At 49.8% G+C, this 24,415-nt stretch overlaps 1 protein-coding gene across 6 annotated transcripts in view; it reads right to left on the bottom strand.

The window, feature by feature from the left end:
- Window positions 1-10,720: 10,720 nt before the first annotated feature.
- The window catches only part of PDYN (prodynorphin), an 18,882-nt gene continuing 5,187 nt past the window's right edge, over window positions 10,721-24,415 (bottom strand). For 2 of the 6 annotated variants that reach the window (XM_027624243.1, XM_027624238.1), the window contains 2 exons: window positions 14,120-14,258; window positions 10,721-12,810 (listed from right to left, as the gene is read on the bottom strand). In XM_027624243.1, coding sequence (XP_027480044.1) covers window positions 12,169-12,810; window positions 14,120-14,248 — 771 coding nt within the window. In that variant the 5' untranslated portion in view covers window positions 14,249-14,258 and the 3' untranslated portion in view covers window positions 10,721-12,168. Of the gene's footprint in view, window positions 12,811-14,119; window positions 14,259-23,542; window positions 23,600-24,415 lie in introns of all 6 variants that reach the window. The other 4 variants (XM_027624240.2, XM_035728727.1, XM_027624241.1 and 1 more) reach the window with 3 other exon arrangements.

Genomic DNA, 24,415 nt, shown 5'->3' with positions numbered 1-24,415 from the left:
CAGCCCCATCCCAAGTGAGCTCTGGAGTTCGAATCGCACCCACATGAGGGAGGGGATGGCTTTTTGCAACCCCAGGTCTGGGGTGGGGGTGGATAGCCTTGCTGAAGAGAGGACACCTTTCTGGAGAAGAGAGCAGTGGGGTACACCAGCCAGAAATGGGGTATGGCTCCCACAGCCTTGACTACCAAAGTCAGCGATGGTTGTTTCCAGAGTGTGATTATATCCAGGAGTCATCCCTTCCCAGGCACAGAGTGAGAGCCCCTGTCTTCCAGAGCTCCCCAGAGGACCTCCGTGTCCATCCTGACATTTTCATGAGCCTCCCTCTCTCCAAAGGAAAGTCTCCAGTGAATGTCAATGTGTAACCCTGGGAGTTAGAGCCCTGGGAGATGGGGCAGTGGGGATCTTCCCAGGGGCACCTAAGCCTACCAGGACTCAGCACACACACCTGTGCCCGACCTGCAGGCAGATGGTTCGCTGCCGTGGCTTTTCTCTCGACACCCCTCCCCCTACCGCCCTGCCCCACCATCCAGCCAGGTGCCACATCCTGCCAGTTCCATCCCCCTGATGTTCCCCACCCAGGCTGACATCGCTGTGTGGCCAGGCCATAAGCAGGGACTTCGGGTCACCCAAAAAATCCCAATTTTGCTCTTGAGTGAGCTTGGGAATATCAGTGTGGGGAAGATTTTCTTTGTGTACAGAAAAGGTTCCTTGCAAATGCTTGTTATTTAATTAATATTCAATGTATTACAGTAGATTTTTTTTAAAAAAAACCTAGTTATTCTTAAGATTTTAAGTTCAATTTACAAACCATTATTCTGTTTCTATATAGTGACTTTCAAGAGAGTTTTTGATTAATGGTCAATCCACTCATACTCAGTTCAATGATTCATCCCATTTGCAAACTTGGTTAATTAAATTATCTTCAACATTTTACACAGGACTTACTAATTTAACACATTCAGTTTCCTTTTTTAAATACTCCCATTGCCTGACCTGACAAGCAAAACTTTCCTAAGCACTTAAACCACTTTGAAAAATCTAATTTAAAAATTTTTACATACGATGAATCTCAAACTCTCTTATATATTTTGGTATTATTTATAAATTTGGTGTAAGAAGATTTGTTTGCCTCTTGACGGAAGAATCACAAGTCTAAAATTCATTACACAGTTTAAATTGGAGTCACAGGGCTAATTTGTTCATACTCTAATATGCAAAAAAAAAGTCTCTTCAATGTTATGAATGCTATAAATACCAAATACACAATGATATGGGTTTGACTTCTAAACCCTTGTGGGATTATGAGCATTTGCCTAGTGAGGGGACAGTTCCACCTCCTATGTGAATTGGGGTGACATCCTTCCAGGCATTGTATCACCTCAGGGGTAGAATTTCATATTGTGTCAGAAACTGCTGGGTCCCCATATCCACGCTCCCCTTTCTCCTTAGAAATAGACCCTCGGATTCTGAATGGGCATTTGGCCACCTGGAAGAGAGATGGTAGTTTCCCACCTCCCTTGCTGCTACATGCGGCCACGTGGCTAAGACCTGGCCAGTGAGATCTAAGCAGGAACGTTCTGTGGCAACCCCAAGCAACCCTTCTGGAAAGCCAGCTGGTGCTTGTGTCCTTTCCCCCACCTTTCTCGTTCATTCCTCCAGTATCCCAGCTGAACCACAGGTGTGGTGGGCAGCATCTAGCTCTTCTCTTGGACCTGAAGGACCCAGGGCTCCATGTGAGGGATGGGGGAGCGGTGAGCTGGAAGGACCCCAGGATTCGGTTGACTCCGTGGAGCAGAGCATCCATTTGAGCGTGTGATACAGGGTTTGGAACGATCCCTCCCAACCCGATGCCTCCTGGCAGTTTGGCTTGCCTCTCTTCCATCGGATGTGTATTTCCCTCCCCTGGATCTGGACTGGTCCTGTGACTCATTCTGATGGGTAAAATGAGGCAGAATCGGCGCGTTGGGCTGACTTCCGAGGCAAGCCCATTGACATGCAGCTTCCGCGTCCGCCCTCTGAGTGTGCTGACCTGAGACCCCAGGTGAGGAAGCCAGCTCAGCCTGCCACGGGGTGAGGGTCTCAGGCGCCAGACAGAGGCCACGTGGGAGCAGTAAGCCGGGCCAGGCTCCCACTGGCTGCAGCTGCACAGGGGAGCCCAGATAAAACTGAGCAGGGGCGGTGCTCCTCCATCGCGCAGAAGAGGAGAAATAAATTGTTGTTTTCAGCCACTAAGTTGCGGGGCAGTTTGTTTATGCAGCAAAAGCTAAATAAAACACAGCTCGAGGCTAGCCCACCTCTGATTTTTTTCACCAGAAGGAAATTTCATCTGGTTTAGGCATTGGTGTTACGGGCCCCGATGCACCTGTGGGCCGGAGATCTTGCTGGGATGTGATACCTGTGTCCAGGGTGATTCTCTGTTGCTGCTGATGGACTTGCTGAGCCCCACCTTTTTTTTTTAATTGGTCGCCATGACAACAAGGGACTCCATTTCCTCTAAAGAGGTTGGTCTCCTGGGCAATTAGATTCTGGCCATACCCATTACCTAATTCCTCTGTCTGATCTGAAACCGCAACCCCCTCCCCCCCCCCACACACACACTCCCTGCCTTGACCACCCCTCTGCCCTGGAGGTCAAAGCCGACTTCCTTCGCTAATCTCCTTAGAGCCTAATTGAATTCTGAAGCTGTCTGCTCAGGCTGCAACTGAGAGAGAGACTCAGAGTCTTCCCTTCCGATTCTGCATATCTCTCTTCCCAGGCTCTGGGCGGCAGCAGCCCTGGAGTTGAGTTAGATGGGGATGGCGAGCCTTCTCTGGTTCAGAGCCTCAGTTTTCTGATCTGCAAATGGAGACCGTGTCCTGCCCCTGTCAGGTGCTTGGGAGACCCCTGAGGTAACGTCTACAAGCACCTTGCAGTTCTCAGCCCTGCACCCCCTGCTTTAAGGCCCCACATGACTTCCCAGAGCACTGGCAATGAAATCTTAGACACCCACTGTGGCCTGCAGGCCTGCCTAGCTCTCCACCTCCTCCAACCAGCACCAGCCACACTGGCCTCATGCTGTTCCTCACACCCTACTGTCTTCCCACCTCAGGGCCTTTGCCCTTGCTCTTCCCTCTTCGGGGGAATGCTCTCCCCTCAGCTCTACCATGGCGGGCTCCTTCTCACCCTTGAGGTCTTGTTTTGAAAGTCATCTTCTCTGATCATATTATCAAAAGAGCCAGCCCCTTTCATCTTACCCCTACCGATCAAAGGGCATAGAAAAAAAAAAACTTTAATAGTTAAATTGTAACTTTAATAAAAAGTAAAATTCTTGGTTGAAAACTTTTGCCCACACAAAAACCTGAACACAGGTGTTTATAGCAGCTTTATTTAGAATTGCCAAAGCATGGAAGTAACCAAGATGTCCTTCAGTAGGTGAATGGGTAAATAAATTATGGTGCCTTCAGACAACAGAGTATCATTCAGCGCTAAAAGGAAATGATCTGGCCAAGAAAAGACATTGCTAAGTGAGAGAAGCCAATCCGAAAAGGCTACATACTGTATATCATACATACTCTATGTACTATAGGGTATGATTCCAACTATATGACATTCTGGAAAAGGCTCAACTATGAAGACAGTAGAAGAACAGTGGGCACCAAAGGATGGAGGAGGGGACGCCGGGGAGATAACAGGTGGAGCACAGGGGACTTTTAGGGAGTGAAACTGTTATTCTATATGATGCTACAGTGGAGGATACATGTCCTGACACCTTTATAAAAATCCCTAGAATGTGCAGCGCGAAGAGCGAACCCAAATAATAATGTATTGGCATTTGGCTCATCAGCTACAACAAATGTAAGACAGTAATAGCGAACACCGTCGGTACTGGGGGAGGTGTGGTGGGGGATGGGAACTCTGTACTGATGCTCAATTTCCCCATAAATTTTAAAACTAAAAATAAAGCTCATTAATGTTTTAAAAATTAAAGCCCTTACGGTATCTAACTTCTATAAAGTTAAAATGGGGTTTTCCCGGTTCGCAGTTGTCTCATCCTCTGGCACACGGAGCCCAGGAGAACGGGCAGCCGGCCTGTGCATCCCTGTAAGGAATGAACGAGCGAGCCAGGGAGTCGGGTGACAGCTCAGGGCTCGGCACAGAGCAGCATTCGGTACACGGATAGCCGGTATAACCGCGCCGCCCTCACGCCAACAACCGGTGCGGTAGATTCTAAGTTCATTACCACGCACAAAGCCATGATCTGAGGCTACCTCAGCCCGCAGTGACTACAGCTCCCTCGGGTGATGCTGGTCCTTCTTCGAGCCAAGCCCCCCACCGGAACCCCAGAGGGAGATGAATCAGAGACAAATATTAAATACAGGGTCGTGCCGAGAGTGTGTCTGTGACAGGTGGTGGGTGGATGTCTGAAGTTTGAGGGATGCAACCAGGTGAATTCTGAGGGTGTTTTCAGCAAGGACTGGTGGTGACCCTCCGGTTCGTTTAAGCTGATTGGCTGAAACACATATATCACAGGGTTCTATACAAGGGCGGTACAATAATATTAATAATAACAAAAGCAACTCAAGTATCTATCCCCTAGGAAGGGAGATCGTATAATTTTTCACTCAGGATTCTTTTAAAACTGAAAGAGTTGCAAGGATGACACCAGAGCAAAGCCACAATCTCGGGAATATTCCATGCAGATGGGGACGTTCAGTCCTTCTACCCATCGGGGAATGCTTGGGTAAATTATGGTAGATCCAATTTATGAACTATTGTGATTATGTAGATTTAGAAATAGCACTTAGGAAGGATGTATAAAAAAATGCTTAAGACATAGAGTGTTAAATGAGGACAACATGTCATCCAGGGTTCAGAGATAAGCAGAGAAGCTGCCCTGGCTGGAAGTACGCTAAAACATTAATCCAGCTATTTCTAAGGAGTGGGATCCAAGGTGGTATTGTTTTCTTTGTTGTAGGTTTGTATATAAATATTTATGCCTCGCCTTGTTCCAGAAAACTCTGATTCAGCACACCTGACCATGTTACTTCATTGCTTGAAATCCTCCACTTGCTTCCCTTGTTCTTAAAACAGAGCCATTGCAATGTGGCCTACAGGTCTTGCATGATCAAGCTCCCTCTCAGTATCCCTGCACGGCCACCCTGGCTTTCCTCCAGATGCTCACCCACACAGGGCTCCTTCTACCTCTGGACCTCTGCCCTTGCTGATTTTCTCCTGAAAACCTGCCCTACACTAACCTGCACTTACACCTAGCTAATTCCTGCTCCTCCTTCAGATCTCAGCTTGGGTCGGGGGAGCACGGCTTCATAAAGCCTTCTCAGTACTGCCATCAGGCCAGGACCCTGTTCTCTGCATCTGAAGCTCCCTTGGTAACACACTCCTCCCCGGAGCAACTCCTCATGTATTCTTCACAGTTATTTGTTCCATCAGGTCTTCTCTGCTGAACTGGAAACTCCTTCAGAGCAAAGGTTACGAGGGTTTTGATCCCCACTGTGCCCGGGCTCGGGATGGAGGCTCAGTAAACGTCTGATACCTGAACCCTGACTTTTGGTGCATTTCACAGGAGCCTTCTTGATGCTTTTATGACTTTGTCAAATGTCTCTAGATGGGCAAGAGACACTGTCATAATCTGTAAAATCCAAAAGGAAATTGAATAGCAATATTCCCCCAAGAATTAAAATGCAATCCGATTCGTAAAAACTTGATTTATATACTTTCCAATGATTCACCTTTTATGTAAAGCAAGTCCCAATTCAGGTACTTTTCTCCCCAGAAGCTCCAAGCTCACACCACTGAGGCAACATTTTTCAAAGCTGAGCTGGGGCAGGACAGGTGGAGTTTGCTGTCAGCTGACTCCTGCCCTCTGGTTTCTTAAATGCAATCCACCAACACCACTGGCAGAGTCCTGAGACCCCTATGCTCCCTGCAGCCTGCTCTCCACATGGCAGCTAGTGTGATTTCTCTGAATTTTTGTGTCAGATAATGTCCCTCTTGTGCTTAAGACCCTCCAGGGCTCCCACCTCACCCCGAGAAAAAGTCAAGGTCCTTCCCATGCCCATAAGTTGGGCAATGAGATGCTATATTACCCAAGACAGGCACTTTGAGAGTAAAGGAGGCTCTAGTAATTCTATGGGTAATGGTGCACACCGGGACAGTGCCAGGTCCTGGGCGTGGGGGAGGGGGGGCATCTGTGACCTGTCCTGCCTGCTTCTGCAGCCTGCCTCCTACCCTCGGCCCTCACTCCTCCCTTTGGCTTTCTTAGTGTTTTCTACACAGCAACTACGACTCCCCTGAGTAACTCCTCCCATCTGCCGACACTTGCATCTTGTACCCTCTAATTTCCTTCATAGCACTCATGCCCACCTGAAACACTGACCCACTGGTTAATCTATAGGTGATTGGTCTCCTCCCCCTAGAAAGTGAGCCCCATGAAATAGGGACTGTACTTGATCACCGCTGAATCCCCTGCCCCTACCCCAGTGCAGGGTATGCAACAGTTACTCAATAAACATTCATCAGGTGGTCGCATGAATTCGGATTGGGATGGTGTTAGCACTATCCCTGTGTCTTCTTATGTGACCCCCACTACCTGCCAGGGTAGAAATCATCACCCCCATTGTCAGACAAGGAACCCAAAGGTCATTTGCTTTGTTCATCATTTATTGGCTCAGCGTTTGATGCAGGACAAGTGTTATGTGTCAGCTTTAGAAAGGACAAAAGTCCTTACGATATTATCCATTTTACATTTTTCATGTTACAAAAGAGAAAACTGTGTCCTGGAGAATCCAAAGCCCACCCCCATTATGAGTTAGCAGAGCCTGGCCACACTCAATCAGCTGCTTAGGTCCCCAGACTCTCAATCCAGTGCTCCTTCCTTCTCCAAGTCCAAACCCCGCATGGATCTTCCCAGACACAGGAAAGCACTCCCAAATTTCACAGACATGGGGGCAGGCCCTTTAGGAGCTATGCTGGTGTAGCAGGGAGGTTAAGAACGAGGTAGGTGGGCATTTTCCAATGGCAAACTTCACATCAAAGGCGCTTCAGAATGAGGGGAGTCCTGGGGACAAAGAATAATGGGGCTTGGCTTAAGTTAGAGACAAGACAAATAGGGTGGAAGTGCAACTTACATGCAAATTTACATATCAGAAAAATAATTATAAATCTTTGTTATAAACCTCCACAGCTACAATGGGAGTCCACATGGACGCGGCACATGAATCAAGAATGCCGAAATGACACCTATTAGGGAACCATTGTTCCCAGTGCTGTCATGGGGATTTTTGTTGTCTTCACTTGGGGGCCCTTAATTAATAGACAAGCCCCATCACTGGACCTGTTTGTGTGAAGGGCTTGGAGCTGGGGGTGGGGGTGGGGGAGGGATGAACCAAATCCGAGAGATCATTATGATTGTCATGATCATTATAACAAGACTTCCCTCGCTGCGGATGGTGTATGGCGTTGTCGTGGAAACGGCGTGCTTATTAGTAACACACTCTTCTAAGGTTACCGGGATGTTGGCATCCCCTAACCAGTGACTGATCTGTGATTCCTGCACAGTGGCCTTGGTGACATGGACAGAGAATCAGGACTCTGCAGGGTCTGCGATATTTTTGTTCCAATCCTTCCTCTGGCTTGTTCTCCATCCCTCATAAAAAAGTGATCACCCCTCTGAGGTGCTGGAAATGTTTTATACTGTGATCAGAGTGGTGGTCACAGGGGTGTATACATATGTAAGAATCCATTGAGCTGCACACTTAAGATTAAGTACACTTGACAGCATGTATGTTATAGAGCAACAGAAAATAATTTTTTTAAATTTCATCCTTCTTTTACTATCAGGAGAATTTTGCTCTTTCCACAGGTGTCTGCCTCGCTCAGGTGACATCTGGAATACCGTCATCAGAGGCATCACCCTTCAAGATGGGGCAGCACCTCGTGTCATAAACCTCTTGTGTGCCAGAAGTATCTGAGACTCCCCATTACCAAACCCTCACCTCCGGCGAGGGAAGTCAGAGTTTTCCTCCCCAATCGACAGATTGAAAACTGAGGCTCAGGGGCGCCTGGGTGGCTCAGTTTGTTAAGCATCTGACTCTTGGTTTCCACCCAGGTCAGCATCTCCCTCTGCGCTCAGTGGGGGAGTCTGCTTCCCTTCTATCTCTCCCTCTGCCCCTCCCCGCACTCGCGCGCACGCACTCTCTCTCTAAAATAAACAAATAAATCTTAAACACACACATACACACACACACACACACAACCAAGGCTCAGTGAAGTGCAGTGGCTCGCCCAGAGCCACCCAGGAAAGTGGGATCTCTGCCTAGCTCTCTGTGACCCCTAGCCAGGTTCTTTTCACCGTCCATGGCCATGCCTCATTGACCAAGTGAAATGGGTCCAGAAAAGGGAGTAGAGAGCAATAGTATTCTGGAATCCATGGCATATGGGGAGAATGTAAAAACCCAAAAAAGAAGTGTTTCTTATTTAAAAAAAAAAATTTAGAGAGGTCACAGAACAGTGGTAAGAAAGTGATGTGTCTCATTCCAAAGATGCTATTGTTTGTCCTACTCAACACTTCTTTAAAAAAATTACTTATATGGAAAAAAAGCAAAGTCAGATTTCCGTGGTCTCTTAAAGATCAAATCTGGCTACCCTGAGCCCATATTCCCCATGACATACACTCTCCAGTTTGCCCCAGGTCCCACCCAGCTACTTTCACTCACTGGGGTGGCGGGGGGGGGGGGGGTTGACAATCTATTATTTGGTGGGTTGGCATTTATTCTTTCTCCTACCGGGAACCATGCTCCAATTGTCCTCAGAAAAACTTCCCCTTCCCCACTTCTAGTCCAACTACTTTGAGTTGGATTGTTTTGTGGTTTTTTTATTATTATATTATGTTAATCACCATACATTACATCATTAGTTTTTGATGTAATGTTCCATGATTCATTATTTGCGTATAACACCCCATGCTCCATGCAGAACGTGACCTCTTTAATACCCATCACCAGGCTAACCCATCCCCCCACCCCCCCTCCCCTCTAGAACCCTCAGTTTGTTTTTCAGCGTCTATCGTCTCTCATGGTCTTTGAGTTGGATTGAATCGATCCCTGGCTGCCCATGTGGTTTAGTCCTGAGAATCAGAGCATCACATTAACCTGTCCATAATGACTGGCATGAGCTCAGGACTGGACAAATGACCCAATCAGAGCTAATGAGGTACAGTGAACTCTGACGGGGATTTCCTGTGAAAATAGCATGCTAGACCTGAACCTGCATGGTATAGCCTGGAGCTGTTGTCAACATCTGAAAAGCATGTGGAGTCTGAGAATGAATCCAACACAGAGGAGAAAAAGTCTTAGTGATAGAGAAGTGTTGGTGTTCTTTTTGAGGCCCTTGATCAAGCTGTACCTGAAGTAAATATCCTATATTCATTTATGTGAGCCAACAAATTACTTAGTTGTTTTTGGTTTTGGTTCTGGGTTTAGGTTTTTCTTTTCTTTTCTTTCTTTTTTTTTTTTTTTTTTGTTGTTCATTTAACTTATTTGAGATAGTTAGGAGCCATTTGTTTGCAAGCAACAGAAAATTCTGAAAAGGTTCCTGGGCTGGTAGACAGCAAAATCAGGACCCAAAGTATCAAAGTGACAAGAAACCTTAATTTCAACCCAACATAAAGATAGAACTTCCCCACACTGAATTATTAAGGAGTAGCAATATGTTGTGAAATCCAAGTTAAAAATTTATTGTCAGTGTGTCAATTTTGGCACAGGGTAGGTAGTTGGAGGAGATAATCCCAACCTTAGGTTCCTTCCTACTTGATGATCCTATGAACAGCAAGAACAGAATATTCCTCAAGAAAGATTTCCTGAACACCCTGGGGATATTCCTCCCCTACCCCTATTATCCATTATTTCTAAATCCCAGTTGTTCCCTTCACAATAATTACTACTATTTTAAATTTCATTAATATTTAATTTTAAATTCATTACATTTTATTTATTTTTTGAATTTAATTTTTAATTTTAGATTTATATTTTTGTTTACTTGTCTGCCCACCCATAGACTGTAAGTTCCATAAGAGCTGAGACCTTATCCATTTTATTCTCCTGTATCTCCAGCACCTAGAAAAAGACCTACCACACAGTAGGCTTTCAATGAATTCTTTCTTGAAGGAAGGAAAGAAGGAAGGAGACCGAACTCCCTGGCCCTGTGTTTTCTATAAAGTCACTCAGAAAACCAGTGGCCAAATGGGACCCACGAGGTCTGGAGCTACTGAGACTCTTCCACACCAGCCCTATGTAAAGATATCTCCTCGATGCCATTTAATAAAGCGTGTCATTTCAGTAAAGGACATTATGCCACCCACTCTCTAGAGAGTTCTTCACCTTTGTCAAGGAACAGTTGTCCCTCTTGCCTTAGTAACCCAGCATAGGAGACAGTCCCTGGGAGTCAGGGGTTCTTTCTCTTACAGGAGAGGAAACTAAGGCTCAGAAAGGCAAATAACTTACTCAACATCACACAGATCTCAAATTTAGGGTGAAGATGTTCTCAAGTCTGTGCTCTTTCTGTTATCCTACACTTAGTTTTCTGATATGAATATGTGTGTGTGTGTGGGGGGGGTCTGTGTGTGTGTGTCTGTGTGTATATTTTTCATTCCCCAGCACTCTTTTCTGCAAATGGTCTTTCCACACTCTGGAGACTGAGGCGCACACATACACACCCCGAGTCATCACCATCTTTCTTTTATTTATTGCACTGGAGGAGTAGGAAATAACATAGGCCTGCTAAGGAATAAGCAAATTCTGGGTAAATTGCATAAGTGGGATTTTTTAAAAGCACACGAAGTTAACCCTACAGCAATCCATACATTTCAGAACATCATGAGGGACCCGGGAGTTGCGCATGAAGAATTATGCTCAGTAGCATCTTATACAAATTAACTGAACTCAAGACCCTTTCCTCTCCTATCCAGCCCAGCCTCCTGGACCCACAAACCAAACCATAGTGCCCGGGGATGAGCGAGCAAGAGCAACAGAGAGAGAAGACTTTGATTGAAACCAAGACATTGGGAGGTCTCTGCCTCTGATTCTGGGTTATTTGAATCAAGAGAATTCATTTGACATCAAGCACTTAATCACTTCATGCCTCTTTCTGGTTTTATTCTGAGAAATCAAGAGGAAAGAATCATCACAGGGGTTGAAGAAGGCCTTTTTGTCTTTCTAGCTGTTGCTTCTGGATTCCCTTACCCAATGCCCAATGCATATGTTTGGCCAGATGGCTAAGACTCTTGGCGGCCAATTCAGCTGCTCAAGAACATGGTTGTGCTTAACCTCATCAACTTGACTCAGCTTCAGTTCATCCTGGGGTAGGAGTGTGCTGCCGATCTGATTAATTAGTTTAATGAGGGCTGAGGGAACTGGTCCACATTTTGAGTTTGCTGCACAGAGCAAATTGGTTTGTCTTGCTCCCTTCCTGATCATTTCAGTATTCAGTGGGAGAACTGCTCTCATTACCCTTTTGGAAGCAGTTTTCACGCCCTTCCTCTCACGCAAGGGGTTGGGTGCTATCCAAGGTACCAACATGAACTGGAGTCCAGGAACTGGGTTCCTCGAGAGGTGTGTTTCTAAACGATGAGAACACAGAGAACACAACTGAACACATGCCCACTGGAGGACTGAACTCTCTAGTGTAGGACTTCCTGCTCCAATAAAATGCTGCATTTGAGCGTTTTACCTAAAGCATGGTCTCCAAAGTGAGGAGCACAAGGAGATCCTTTAAGGTTTGGGATAAAGTGTTAGGATTTCTATTTGTTTCTTTATCTTGTTTTGCTATTTATCTAGAGGGATGAAGAACAAGTCAGTCTGGATTCCTGGAACTGGGGAGTCACATTAATGGGGGGGGATTAATAGCAAAAGCTGCTGTTGGCAGTAGTTTCAATGTTCTAGAGTTGGGACCAAGCACTGAGTCTACTGGAGAGGGGAACCTCCATCCTTCCTCCTTGCTGACTCCAGACAAACACTGCACCCCAGGCAGAAAAGAGGCAGGCTGGGTTTGGATGTTTTGCAGACCAAGCTGAACTAAGCATGGGTACAGGGGATGTAAGGTAGGATGGATGAGGGCACTCCAATCTGGAAGGGTGTCAGGGGGAGCTCCTGACTCAACTCCACGATGGGGAGGGGTTTACCCATCAAGAAGCTCTCCAGAGTAGGCATTGGGGTCTTCCTGAGACCGAGTCACCACCTTGAACTGGCGCCGGAGAAAACCTCCATAGCGCTTCTGGTTGTCCCATTTGAGCTTGGGACGGATGCGCCTCAAGAAGCCGCCGTAGCGTTTGTACAGGTCCTCATGGCCCACCCTACCTCCGTCCCCGTCCCCTTCCCCAGCCACCTCTGAGCTTCTCTTGGGGTATTTGCGCAAGAAGCCCCCATAGCGTTTGACCTGCTCCTTGATGTCCTCCTCATTGGAATCCAATGCCCCAGCCTCCAAGGTATCATCATTCAGCTGGGTGTCCCGCATCAGCTCAGACTCCCCTCCCTCACCCAACCTGCCAGAGAAACCCCGGAGCTTCTCCGCCAGGCTCCTGCTCAGGGCATTCTCCTCTGTCGGGGTGCTGAGGAGAAATCTGTTTTTCTCAAGCTCCTTCGGGAAGGGCCCAGAGCGCTTGGCCAGCTCACTATAGGACTCCTCCAAAGCGGCCTTGGTCTCCAAGTCTTCTTTGCCATTGAGCCCGAAGGTGAAGGGGGTGAAAAAGGACAGAAGGCCTTGGCATGTCTCCCACTCCTCAGCCGGTAGCAGAGTGGACTGGCATTGCAGGGAACAAATCTGCAAAACCCCCCAAAGACCAGAGTGGTAACGTCACCTCCGTCAGACCATCAAGCGCCATGCACTCCCCCGCCCCAGAGAGTCCCTGGTCCCATGTCAGAAAATCAAAAGCAGCTGCCATTACTAAGCCCCAGGCTCCCCACTTCAATGCTCCCAGGGGTGCATGTAGGTAGGGGATTGTGTGCCTGTGTGTAAGAGGAGGAAAGAGACGTGGAGAGGTGGAACAACTTTCCCAGGGAAACGCGGCTAAAAAACGCAATGCCAGCATCCTAGGTAAGATCTTCCCGGAGTGCTCTGTGGTGTGCTCACTCATCCTCTGAGCTCCTGACTCCAGAGGGAGTATTTAGTTCTCCCCACCTTTCCCAGGTGTGAGGGATGTTCTTGCCATGTGATAGAGAGACACGGAAGCTAGGCAGGCTGGTGGAGAGAACACATGTAAGTGGTCTGAGGGCTCATCAAACCCGGGGAACAAAAGTATCTCCTTCATAGGGGTGCTGGGGGAATTCGAATGTGAACATGATGATGGTCATGAGGATAGCAGTGACAACACTGGACAATTCTGGAACTTGGACCCAGGCAGGTTAATGTCACAAGCCCTCTTGCTTAACCTCTGTGCTACCCTGTGATCATGTGCCTCTCTCTGAAGAGCAGCTAGAACCATGTGTTGAGGACTTTGCATTGTTATCTCATAGAATCACGCCCATTTTGCAGATGTGGAAACTGAAGATGCGGGGTTCCAGGGTCTCGGAGTGAGAAAGTGGCATTGCTCTGTCCGCCACACCCTTGGGACCTTTACTCTCACCTGTCTGCCATCAAGTGAGAGACAGTGACAGTTTGATTCAAAGCAAAGCCAACAAGGCCAGGCCAAGAGATGCTAAGATCCAGGAGAAGGGTCAAGGCTTGGATCCTGTCCACCAGCTCCTGGCATTTAGTGGTGGTGGAAAGAGCTCCTTCCATGGGAATAACTAGACTGGGAGTCGCCCAGCAGCCTGGTGGAAAGAAGCCCTGGAAAGTTACCAAAAGGCTGTCCACTCCCAAAGCCAGCACTGCCTCCTTAATGACCCTCCTTGTTGCCAGGCATCAGGGTCCCTGGAGACCTGAGTGTCCTTCCCAGAATGGAGCGAGCCGAGCCGGTGGTGATGAGGTCCGAGGTGGGGATGGAGGTGGGAACCTGTGCCGGCTGACCCCAGGGCAGGATCTGTCTGGCACAGGTATGATGAGTCTACAGGACAGACACACAGTGGCCCAGACTCCGCACAGATGGCCCCTCCCACACACAGGCCCAGGACCTGGGCATCCTGAAACCTACCAGAGGGTCGACAGGCTTGGGCCCGTCCTGGGTCTTCACAGCACACAAGGAGCACCGGGTCAGGCAGTCCGCCATGGCGGAGGGGAGCACGAGGAGGTAGGCGGCCAGCACCAGCCCCTGCCAGGCCATGCTGTCTCTGCTTTTCCCAATGGGGAGGGAGAAAGAGAAGAGAATGAATCTGTGAGCGCCTACTCTGTGTCAGTGTCCTGGGCCATCTCGCCAACCCCTGCGGAAATACTGCAAGGCCAATGTTCTCATTCCCATTTCACAGTCAGGAAAATAGAGACCCCAGGAGGCTCAGTGGGTGCCCAAGGCCAGGGGTCAAGGAAGGGAATTGACGTGCTGAGTACCTGCCACGTGCCAGCAACTTTTCCCCGAGTTCACATTCATCTGTGTAATAGCTCTGGAGGTGGGCTCTGCTATTTTCATCAGACAGGTGGGGAAGTTGAGGATCAAAGAGGGCAAGTGATTGCCCGCACAGCTAGGCAGTGGACAAGCCAGGACTTGACCTGGGTCCGTCAGCCTTCAAAACCCACTTTGCCCATCCCCCAAGCCAGAAGACCCTCAGCATCTGCTTTCCTGGATTCTTTGAGGCCCCAATCACCTGCCTTTGTCCCCAGGCCTCAGCTTGTCCCCAGGCCAGTCCTTTCTGCCTTGTAAGTTCTCTGGAATTTGCCTTTTTCACCCAAGCATTCTACTTGCCGTGGCCATCGTTCTACCTTCTCCGAGCTGGCCTCCCTGCCTCCAGTTCCTCCTTGGAACCCTCCTGCACACCCTAAAACGCCCTGCTCAGCATGGCAATTCTGCGGTCGGATCTGTTAGGTTGGGTGAGGCCTGGCCCCTTTTCTAAATGACAGGAACACCTTCAGTCTCATCCCTACACCCTAACACTTGGTCCCAACCATATCCGGCTACTTGCAATTCCCTAATAAGTGTATCAGGCCCTGTCCCATCTCTGGGACTTGGCTTATGCTGTTCCATCTGCTGGAAAACCCTTCCTCTCCTCTTCTGTTACCTGCTAATTTAGGCCCTACATTTGATATCACTTCCTCCAGGCAGCTTTCCCTGATCTCCGAGGCTAGATAGGATGCTCCTCCTTTGCATTCACCCTGAAACTTGTGCCTCCTCCATCAAAATATTCCACTATTTGGTAAATATCTGAGTCTTCAGGCTTTGGCTCCATGAAGACAGGAGCTGTGTCTTGTTTTCATCTCTATGTTCCTCAAACCTACCAAGCTTGCTCCTACCCCAGGGTCTTTGCACTTTCCATCCCCCGCCCTGCAGTACTCTTAGCCCAGATCTTCACAGGGCTTGCTCCTTCTTGTAATTAGGTAAATGCAAAGTCAAATTGCCAGGGAGCCATCTGCTGCCCCCTGCATTTAATGCCGCTTCCTGGTCCTTCTCCCGTCACTCTGCTTTGTTGGCACCAGAGAGCTCACCACCTCATAGGATCCTATGGATTCAGTGTCTGTTTGTTATTGTTCTTGGCGAGCATCGTCGCCCCCACTGGAGTGTTAGCTCCTTCAGGACACAGGCGCTAGCTGTCATGGGCTGTGTCCCTGACCCACCCATAGCAGGTGCATGCAGTAAATGCTAGGTACGGGAGTTCATGCTTCACAAATAGTCTGTTAGAAGCTCTTCCTCTCATAATTAACTCCTTATAAACCAAATATCAAGACTCAGTGCCATTCAAAAGGGGGCACAGGACCGTTCTCCCAGCTGGAAATGGGGAGTTCCCCTGAGACACCCGTGCAGGGCGGGAGGCTCCAGGCTCTTCCCAGCCTCGTCTTTGCAGCCGGACGCCTGTCACACTGCTCACAGGGATGCTGTCCTCCTTCCCTGCTCCAAGTCTCCTGTGCCTGCCTTTGCAGCCCTGTTTGCTCAGGGGATTTAGCAGATACCTCCCATGGCCCCAGAGCCCCACGTTGTAGCCCAGAGACGGGTCTCCCCCCTCAGGGCACACAGTCCCCCCCCCCCCAGTACACCTAGTAAGATCCCAGCCAGCATTTACGGAGCCCTACTGTGCTCCAGGCCTTGAACTGAGCCCCTAGGCCCATCATCCCATCTACTCCTCCCCAGTGAGGTGGGCACTTCTGGTTCAGTGAATCGCCCAAGCTGGGGTGCAAGGCTGTTCTGCTTGACTCCCCACACTCGTGCCCTTAATGATTACAATTTCCAGAGCAACGTTGATTCATTACCAGCTGAACCCTCTGTGAGACCCAGAGGACCCAATGTCCAGGGCCTTCGACTTGTATATTGTCCTCAATCCACCCACCAACTGTGGGAGGTGGGTATCACCATCCCCACTTTATAGATGAGAACACTGGTGCTCAGAGAGGCTTGGCAGATCTCCTGAGGTCACACAGCGACTGAAGGAGAGAACCCGGGCCTCTCTCGAGGCTGGGCAAGTTCTGCTCCCCGAAGAAGGGAGGCTCAGAGAAGAAAACCCAGAAAAGCGGACGTGGGTCCATCCCACCTCTCTTGCCTGCCCTGGACATTCTCTCATGCTCTACCAGCTGCTGAGCGGCTTTGGGCTCCGGGAGAGTGAGCTGTACGTCTTACATGCAGACACAAAGCAGGGAGCTCCTGTTTTCTCCTTTATCAGCGATGGCGATGTCGGGGCTGGCCCCTTGGGAGATCGGCAGTGATTTACCTGCCGGGGAGGAGCCTACACCACACATCTCCTGGCCCCCAGGCTTCCCACACAGCGCGGCTGCCAAGGTAGGAGGCCTGATTTGAGATCCCTTTTGTCCCAGGCAAAAATAACGTCAGCAGCCTTTCCTTTCATCTACTAACTTTATATTTAATAATAATCCTAGCTGATCAGATGGATGTTAAGTACTCGTGACGTTCTGAGCGATTCTCACGAATGAACTCATTTCTACTCATCATGACTCTCTGGGGTGGGTACTATTGTCATGCCCACTTTACAGATCGGGAAACTGAGTTAAGATGCTTGCCAAGATTCTAGAGCGAGTAAGCAGCTAAAGCTGGGATTTGCGTCCTGGGGGTCTGCCTCGAGCCCACCTTCTTAACCACCGGGTACTGGCCAGGCTCCCCCTTTCCCCCTCCCACCCCCACCCCCAGGCTCCAGCTTCTCCCTTCCTCCCTCCTTCCCTCCTAGACAGCCTCCTCCTGGCTCCAGAGCAGCCTCCAATCTTCCCAGTCTGACTGCACCCCTGCCCTGCATCCCAGCTCTCCACTGCCCTTGAGAGTAAGCTTGCCCCTTCCCCAGATGCTCACGGGCTTTCCCACCAAGCGGAGCCGACGCTGACTAGTGCTCACTGCATTCCAGGCCCTGCTGAGACCCATCTGTGTCTTAACCCATCTGCCTCCTAACAACCCCATAAAACTGGGACTAATATACTTTCCATTTTATAGGTGAGGAAATGGAAGCACAGAGCTTATGTCATCTGTCTAAGGGATCCCAGCAAATGCACAGCACCCAGCCTGGCTGTGAGCTTTGTCTGATGTGGGCCTGACCACACCACCTGCAATTCCAACATGAATGCCCCATGCGCCCCATCTTCCAAACTTTACCCAAGGGTTTCCCTCTGCCTGGAACACCTTTGTCACCCCACCCATCCACTCACATCTCCCGCTGACCTGGCTAACTCTGACTTGTTCTTCAAAACTCAGCCTCAGTTGCCTCCTCCAGGAAGTCTGCCTGGATTAGACCCCTCCTCAGAGCTCCCATAGTCACCTAGGCTGGCTCTATCACATAACTACCTCTTGTTTTCTGAGTTCCCTGACCAGGGGGGGACTTCATCTCCACAAGTGAAAGTCACTATGGTGAGGGTGTGTGGTGCATGTGAGGATAACAAAGAGGCCTGGGTGGATACGGGCGCATAAGGCAGGAGACTGGGCTAGAAAAGCAGAGAGATGAGCTGTGGGCAGATAGTGAGGAATCTGCATTTCACTCTAATGCTATGGGAAGACTAAGGCCATCTGAGGATTGATGAATGAATGGATGCATGAACGGTGAGCCCAGCACAGCACACAGGGCTCCAGTGCAAACAAGAGCTCCACCCAGGTTTGTTGAGTGAATACACAGACCACCCCTGGATGTCTGGGAAGCCTAGTTTGAATTTTTCTGGATCACAGCTCCATGCCCCCAGAGAAACCTCATGGGGACTGCAGTTGTCTAAAACCAACACTGCTAAAGGGAATTCAGCTAATGTTTTGGAAACCAGGGAGCCAGGGGAGGGGCAGGAAGAGGAGGTAAAAGAGGGGCAGACAGGAAGGGGAAGGGAGCCAGGAGGGATGAGGGAGGTGGGGAAAGGCAGAGAAGGAACCAGGTCACATGATGAATATTAGGGTTTTTATTCTGAGGCTTTGATTCTTTCCCTGACTTATTCAAGGCGTGACCAGAGCTGTGGTTCCTTGGCCCTGGGAAGGGCTGAGTCCCTGTCTTCCAGCAAAGCCCCTCTCACTCCATCCCCCCCCCAAAGACACCCCACGCCCCGCTGTCACAGCCTTGGCTCCCTGGGCCTCAGTGGGTTTCCCAGGAAGAACTGGGGAGGGAGGTTAATGGCATGGGGAGGGAGCCGAGGGCTGCCCAGGGAGGATTAGGGCAGTGATAGGGGTCAGGCAGGGTCAGGCAGGGCTGAGGCCTCTGGCTTCCTCCTCCCCAGCCTGCAGCCCTCTCCCTGCACAAGGCAAATGTCCAGATGCTGCAGACTGGCTGCCTAACTTGCAGAGGGATTTTTTTTTAATTCTGTTGCCACCATTTTTAAATTGGGACATTTTTACATTTCAAAATCTTAATTTGCAGCTTATCTTTAAAAAAAATCAGAAGTTCTGGAGACATCGGGCCTGCATTGTAATATGGCAACAGTCACCCAAGGGACATGTGCAGCCTGGTCACCACTGTCCCCACCCAGTGAGTCTGCTGCTGAGCATCTGAGAGACACTTGACTCTGCGGCCCCTGCACTGCCCTACTCCAACAACTTGGAGAAGCAGCGTGAGGTCAGAAAGGAGAGGGGTGCCTCCAATTCCTTCCTGACCCAGAAGCAGGGTCACCAAGTGCTTAGTTATGCGGATTCAAATCCTGACCCACCCCTTAGCCCCAGTCTGGGAAATCTACCTAACTTTGCTGTGTCTCCGCCTCCTTGGCCACATAATAGGGCTAATAATAGTACATCAGGGGGTGAGTGTAGGAATTAAGTAAGAGATCATGCACAGGGCACCTGGCAAGGTACCTGGCACATAGTAGGTGCTTTAAATAGTGGAGTATGAAGGCTCCATTCAACTCTTAGGCTATAGGAGGTGTGAAAAGAAGAAGGCAAAAAGGAGTGATAACAAAGGCCTGGAACACAGTCGAAACTCCAAAAAACAAGGTGTTGAATGAATGAACGGCCACATGCAGAAGGCCTACTGTGTGCCTGGTGGGACTGCGTGCTCCGTATGCACAGTCACATCAGTCCAACAGCCACCACAGCTCAAGAGCCTACTAGGTGCCAGGTTGTGCGTTCCCACTTTACACACATGACTCTAATTCCTCACCACAACCCAGGGGCGGATGTCTTTATACCCTTTGCACAGAGGAGAAGACTGAGGCTGGGGAAGGTGAAGTCGCTTGCCCCAGTTCGCTTGGCTTGTAAATAAATGGGAGTCAGGCTTCTGACCAGATCTCTCTGGGTTAAAAGGTGATTCTAATAATGACACATCAGCCCTGAAATTTTCCCCAAGCAATCCTATTTCCTTCCCATTGTAGGATAAACAATTATTGTGCCACGCCAGATGGGTCCTTTCACCTTTGCTTGGGGGATTTGCTTGAAGTCATACATCAGAGATAGCCCTGCCTGCTCGTCAACTCTGATCCAGAAAGAGCTGAGAAGACATGGCACTTGGGTGCTCACGGGCTGAGAAGTGGAAGCAAGCCCACTTGGGGGGCAGAGGGGCAGCGTCAGGTGCACAGACCCCAGTGGAGAGCATGCACTGCACCCCCGCAGAAGGAGGGGCCCCCTTCACGGACTGGGTGGGCCAGGGGGCCTCCCCACAGCCCCTCCCAAAGAAAAACCCTCTTGACTTGCAGGTCTCTGAAGGCCTCCTCAGCCACTGCCTCGTGGGCTTTGTGACAGACCAGGGAGGGAAGCAGGAGGAGGAGGGGTGATTCTCCCCTAACAGGCAAGGAAATTTTGGACCCGCCAGCCTCCATAATCAGGTGATCCAACTCCTACTCAATCTCATTCTCGCATACGCACACATCCTATTGTTTCTGTTTCTCTGGAGAACCCTGAGATCGCCTCCAACACCCATCCCCATCCCATCTGCGGGGACTGGAAGCCCAGGTGCCCCAAAATATCGACTAGCTGGTCTTTCACGGACCAAGTTTGCCGACCCCTGCTTTCATTTAATCTTATCACTATTTTTCTAATTCAGATTAGTCTCATCGTTTTGAAGCTGACTTTCTTGGGAAAAATCGGAGGGGAGTCGCTCCCGTCCCCGAGCCTCAGCTTCTCGCTTCTCGTCCGTGAAGGGGCTGCATCACCCCCTGCCCTGCGCCAGGGCTGCCCCAGCGACACAGAAGTCCCCTCTCCCACCCAGGCCCCAGAGTTCCTGGAGAGGGAAGGGACTGCCTGCCTGCCCTCTCGTCTCTTCTCAATGATATTTCTATATTGTAGTCAGAGGGCTCAGAGGATTAAAAAGCCAGCATGGAATAATAATGGCTTGATTTAACATTGCAATTATCTCTCCCAGCACTTTATCGCATATGATTATCCCTATTTGATAGCAGAGGAAACGGGAAAAGGTAGGAATGAAGTCACTTGTTTAAGGTCACATCATGAGTCAGGAGAGAAGTGGAGACCAAGCTGGGGCCTCCCACACCCAGGCGGTAACTCGCACTGAGGAGATGGCGTTTCCAACCATCTGCCCCACGGCGGCCGAGGGGCGTGCCAAGCCCGTGGCCTCCAGTGGCCACTACTGGGGCAGCTGCTACTGCCACAGGCTCAGGCGGGAAGGGTGAGGACCAAGGGACCAAGGGCAGGCATGGCTGAGCTGGGCTCTCTGAGTCTGTAGCATCCCTGCGTAAGGCCCCGCTACAGGGCCAAACTCGCTTTCAGCTCCATTACTGCACGTTCGCCCTCAGGAGAATCCAGGAGGCTGGTGCGATGAGCCTCGTTTTCCAGATGGGGAAAGAGAGGCCCAGAGAGGCAAGATCACCAGGTCAAGGCCGAGAGGCAAGGACATAACAAGCAGGCTTGAAAGTCAGTCTGCAGCTCCACCCACAAACCGTCCCTAAGGCGTGGGGTCACGTTAAATGTCCCCCCGCCAAACTCTCATGTTCCTGGAGATGAGACTGTTTCTGGAGTTTTACACCTCCCACCACCACCACCGGAAAACATATAAAGTTCACCTTTGAGGGTCTTCAGGGGCTGGCAAAGGAAGATCCTGAAAAGTGGGGGATGATGTTCCTGTGAGGCCTTTAGGGTCATTAACAAGGAATGGATTATCACCTGGGAGGATGGGGGGCTCGGATCCTGGATGGACAGTGAACCCACCGTGTAGTCTGGCAAGAATCAAACAAAGCACAGAACGTGTGGGATGGGGGCCCACACACGGGGCCGGCCCTCTCTTCTGGGCCATTTGCTGTTGGAGGACCAGAGCGAAACAGGCCCCCCCCCCCCCCCCCCCGCACTCCGTGGTCATGGGGGGTTATTCACTTTGTTTTATAAAAAGACTGCTTTTTAAGAGCAGGAGTCACATGAAACCACCGCCCTTTGTTATTCGACGCAGTTAAGGGATAGGGAGAAAGGCAAGGGAGGATGGGTCGGAGAGAGAGGGACAGAGATGCAGAAAGAGAGACAGAGACAGAGAAAGGCCCATGTGCCAAAGAGTAGCAGAGACTCTTGAGCACAGAGAAAGAGATACAGACACCAGAGAAGCAGAGAGATGGTGGAGAACAGAGAGGGAGAGGTGGTGGGGTGGGACCAGAGGGAGAAGGTACAGGAGGAACAGAGGAGCGGGGGAGGGAACAGAACCAGGGCCGGGGAAGGCAGGGCAGGAAGTAGCCTTGGATTCAGCGCATTGACCTACTGTGTAATCACAAACACCAATTCCTCTTCCTGCCGGTGGACCAGCGAGCCTACCACATAATAACTGCTCACTAAATCCTTCTCAGCTTAAACTAACTGTCCGGTAACAGGTCAAAGAGCCAAATGACAGCATGACGGCGGACAAATACGGTGAACGGGCCTGGAGCCTCCCACTCCGGCCAGGAGGACAGCTGGATGTCCTCAGGGAGAAGCCACAGGCTGTGCCTTGTGGATCTGGGGCATTTACCCTCCTGCCAGAAGCATCAATCTGGACCTGGGCTGGGAGGGAGGGATTAATGAGGCCCAACATCAAAGGACCCAGGACCCCGCTCCATCTCTAGGGCCTGATCCTGGGCTTACTGAGTGTCTCCAGAAATATTTACTGCCCTCCACAATGGCCAGCCCTGTCTCAGTGAAATCGTTTTAGCCCTTTGTCCGACACAGTGAGAGTAACCAACATTTATGGGCTGAGATGAGCGAAAACGGTGAGAGAAATCAGCTAGACGACTGCACTTTCTCAGACACACGTTGAAATCAAACCACCAACTATTGATCCCGCTTAGAATGATGAAGACAGCTAATAAATACAACAATTGTGCAAGAATGGCCCAAGGAGGTAGGCAGCGGGAGGGTGGCTAGGGAGGATCGATCAGGAAAAGACTTCCTGATCCCGAGGCAATAGATGAAGAAACAGTCTTCTCTTGGTGTGGAGAGGACAGGATGGGCGGGGGGGGGGGGCGGGGAGTGCCAGCCCCACAAACTGAAATACCAGGTGTATTTCCGGGACGTAGGGCACGGCTCGATGGTGTGGGGGTGATGAAGACTGAGGGGGAAGGGGTCCAACTTTGGACCCCTTTGGACAGTGAGAACTTGAGCAGGTACTCTAACATTTATTGAGTACCTACTGAATGCCAGGCAAATTACAGTATCCCGTGGGAGTCTCACAATAACCTTCGGAGGTGAATACTATTACCTGTACTGTGCAGATGAGGATATGAACACTCGGCTACTGGCCCCAAATCACACAGCAAATGAGCGGTGAGACCTGGGATTTGAACCCAGATCTGGGTGATTGTGAGACACACATATAGACAATATGTGGACCATTCCTGGCTCCTAGGAGTTATCTCAAGACCCGAATCCCTGTCCATTTGCTTTATGATGATAGCAAATTTCTCAACTAGCCCCCCGAGCCCGTCCCTTTGCCTGCTCTGCTAAAACATGCTGGGTTCCTCGGGAAGCACGGCGACATCTCACTCCCAGCTGCGAGCGGGGACACAAGATCTGCCTGCCACCCATCACACCTCTAGCTCATCTGGGGCAAAGCAGTGGGCTTGAGATCCCGTCAGCAAACGCAAACCTCCCCCAGGCAGCGCAGCTCACCCTTGGGCTGCTGCAACAGCTCCCCCACGCAGATCTCAGAGCCTGGAGATAAATGACCTGCAAAAATAGAACAAAAGGCAAGGTAGAGCGGGATTGAGGGGAGGAAGAAAGGGGGAAAAGAGAGGGCGATGTGGCGGTGGGAGGGGGAGGCCGGGGGTTGACATTCCGAAAGGTTTGCAATGGATCTTGACTAGAACGCCTGTCAAATTAGAAAGACTTGTATATTTCATCAACCCTTGGAAGAAAGACGGTAATGAAGACTTTCAGTCTGTGGGAAGGGAACTGAAATCAGATCCAATAACCTGAAGAGCTTGATTCCCCTGGGAAGGTTGGAGGCTTAATTAAGGAATGTTTGTAAAGCTTGGAGAGATTCTAGATAAAAGATACCCAGGAAAAAAGTACGAGGTCACAGAATTTACTATTCAACCTCCGTGTCATCACCAGACTTCCCCCCGCCCTTTTTTTTTTTTTCCTTTTCTCTGAAACTCACCAGCTTTTTTGCTGGAGTCAAACTTTGGGATTCTATCATACTTTCCTTCAATAAGGATATCTTTACCAGGGAGCAAATCACTTACCCATCTGAGCTGCTTCTTCCCTGCCCAACTTGGCTATAATTTACATGAAAGCAACAAGTCCTTTCCAAAGTAAAATTGACAAGAAAAATCATGCTAAGCCTGAGTCTCTCTGCTTGCTGTCACTCTCTTTCCCCATTCCCTCCCATCAAAAGAGTCCCAAACTTCATTTCTATGTAAATTATGTCAAAGGAAACCACTAAGCCAGCACCCTGTCAGCAATTAAACACGATCCAAAAAAGAATGAGAAGGTTGAACTTGGTTGCACATTGATGTACATGATACTTGGTAAATGCCAGAG

This window comes from Zalophus californianus, chromosome 8, assembly GCF_009762305.2.
Source record: "Zalophus californianus isolate mZalCal1 chromosome 8, mZalCal1.pri.v2, whole genome shotgun sequence".
Taxonomy (NCBI): Eukaryota; Metazoa; Chordata; class Mammalia; order Carnivora; family Otariidae; genus Zalophus; species Zalophus californianus.
This window is presented reverse-complemented; position numbering and strand designations above follow the sequence as displayed.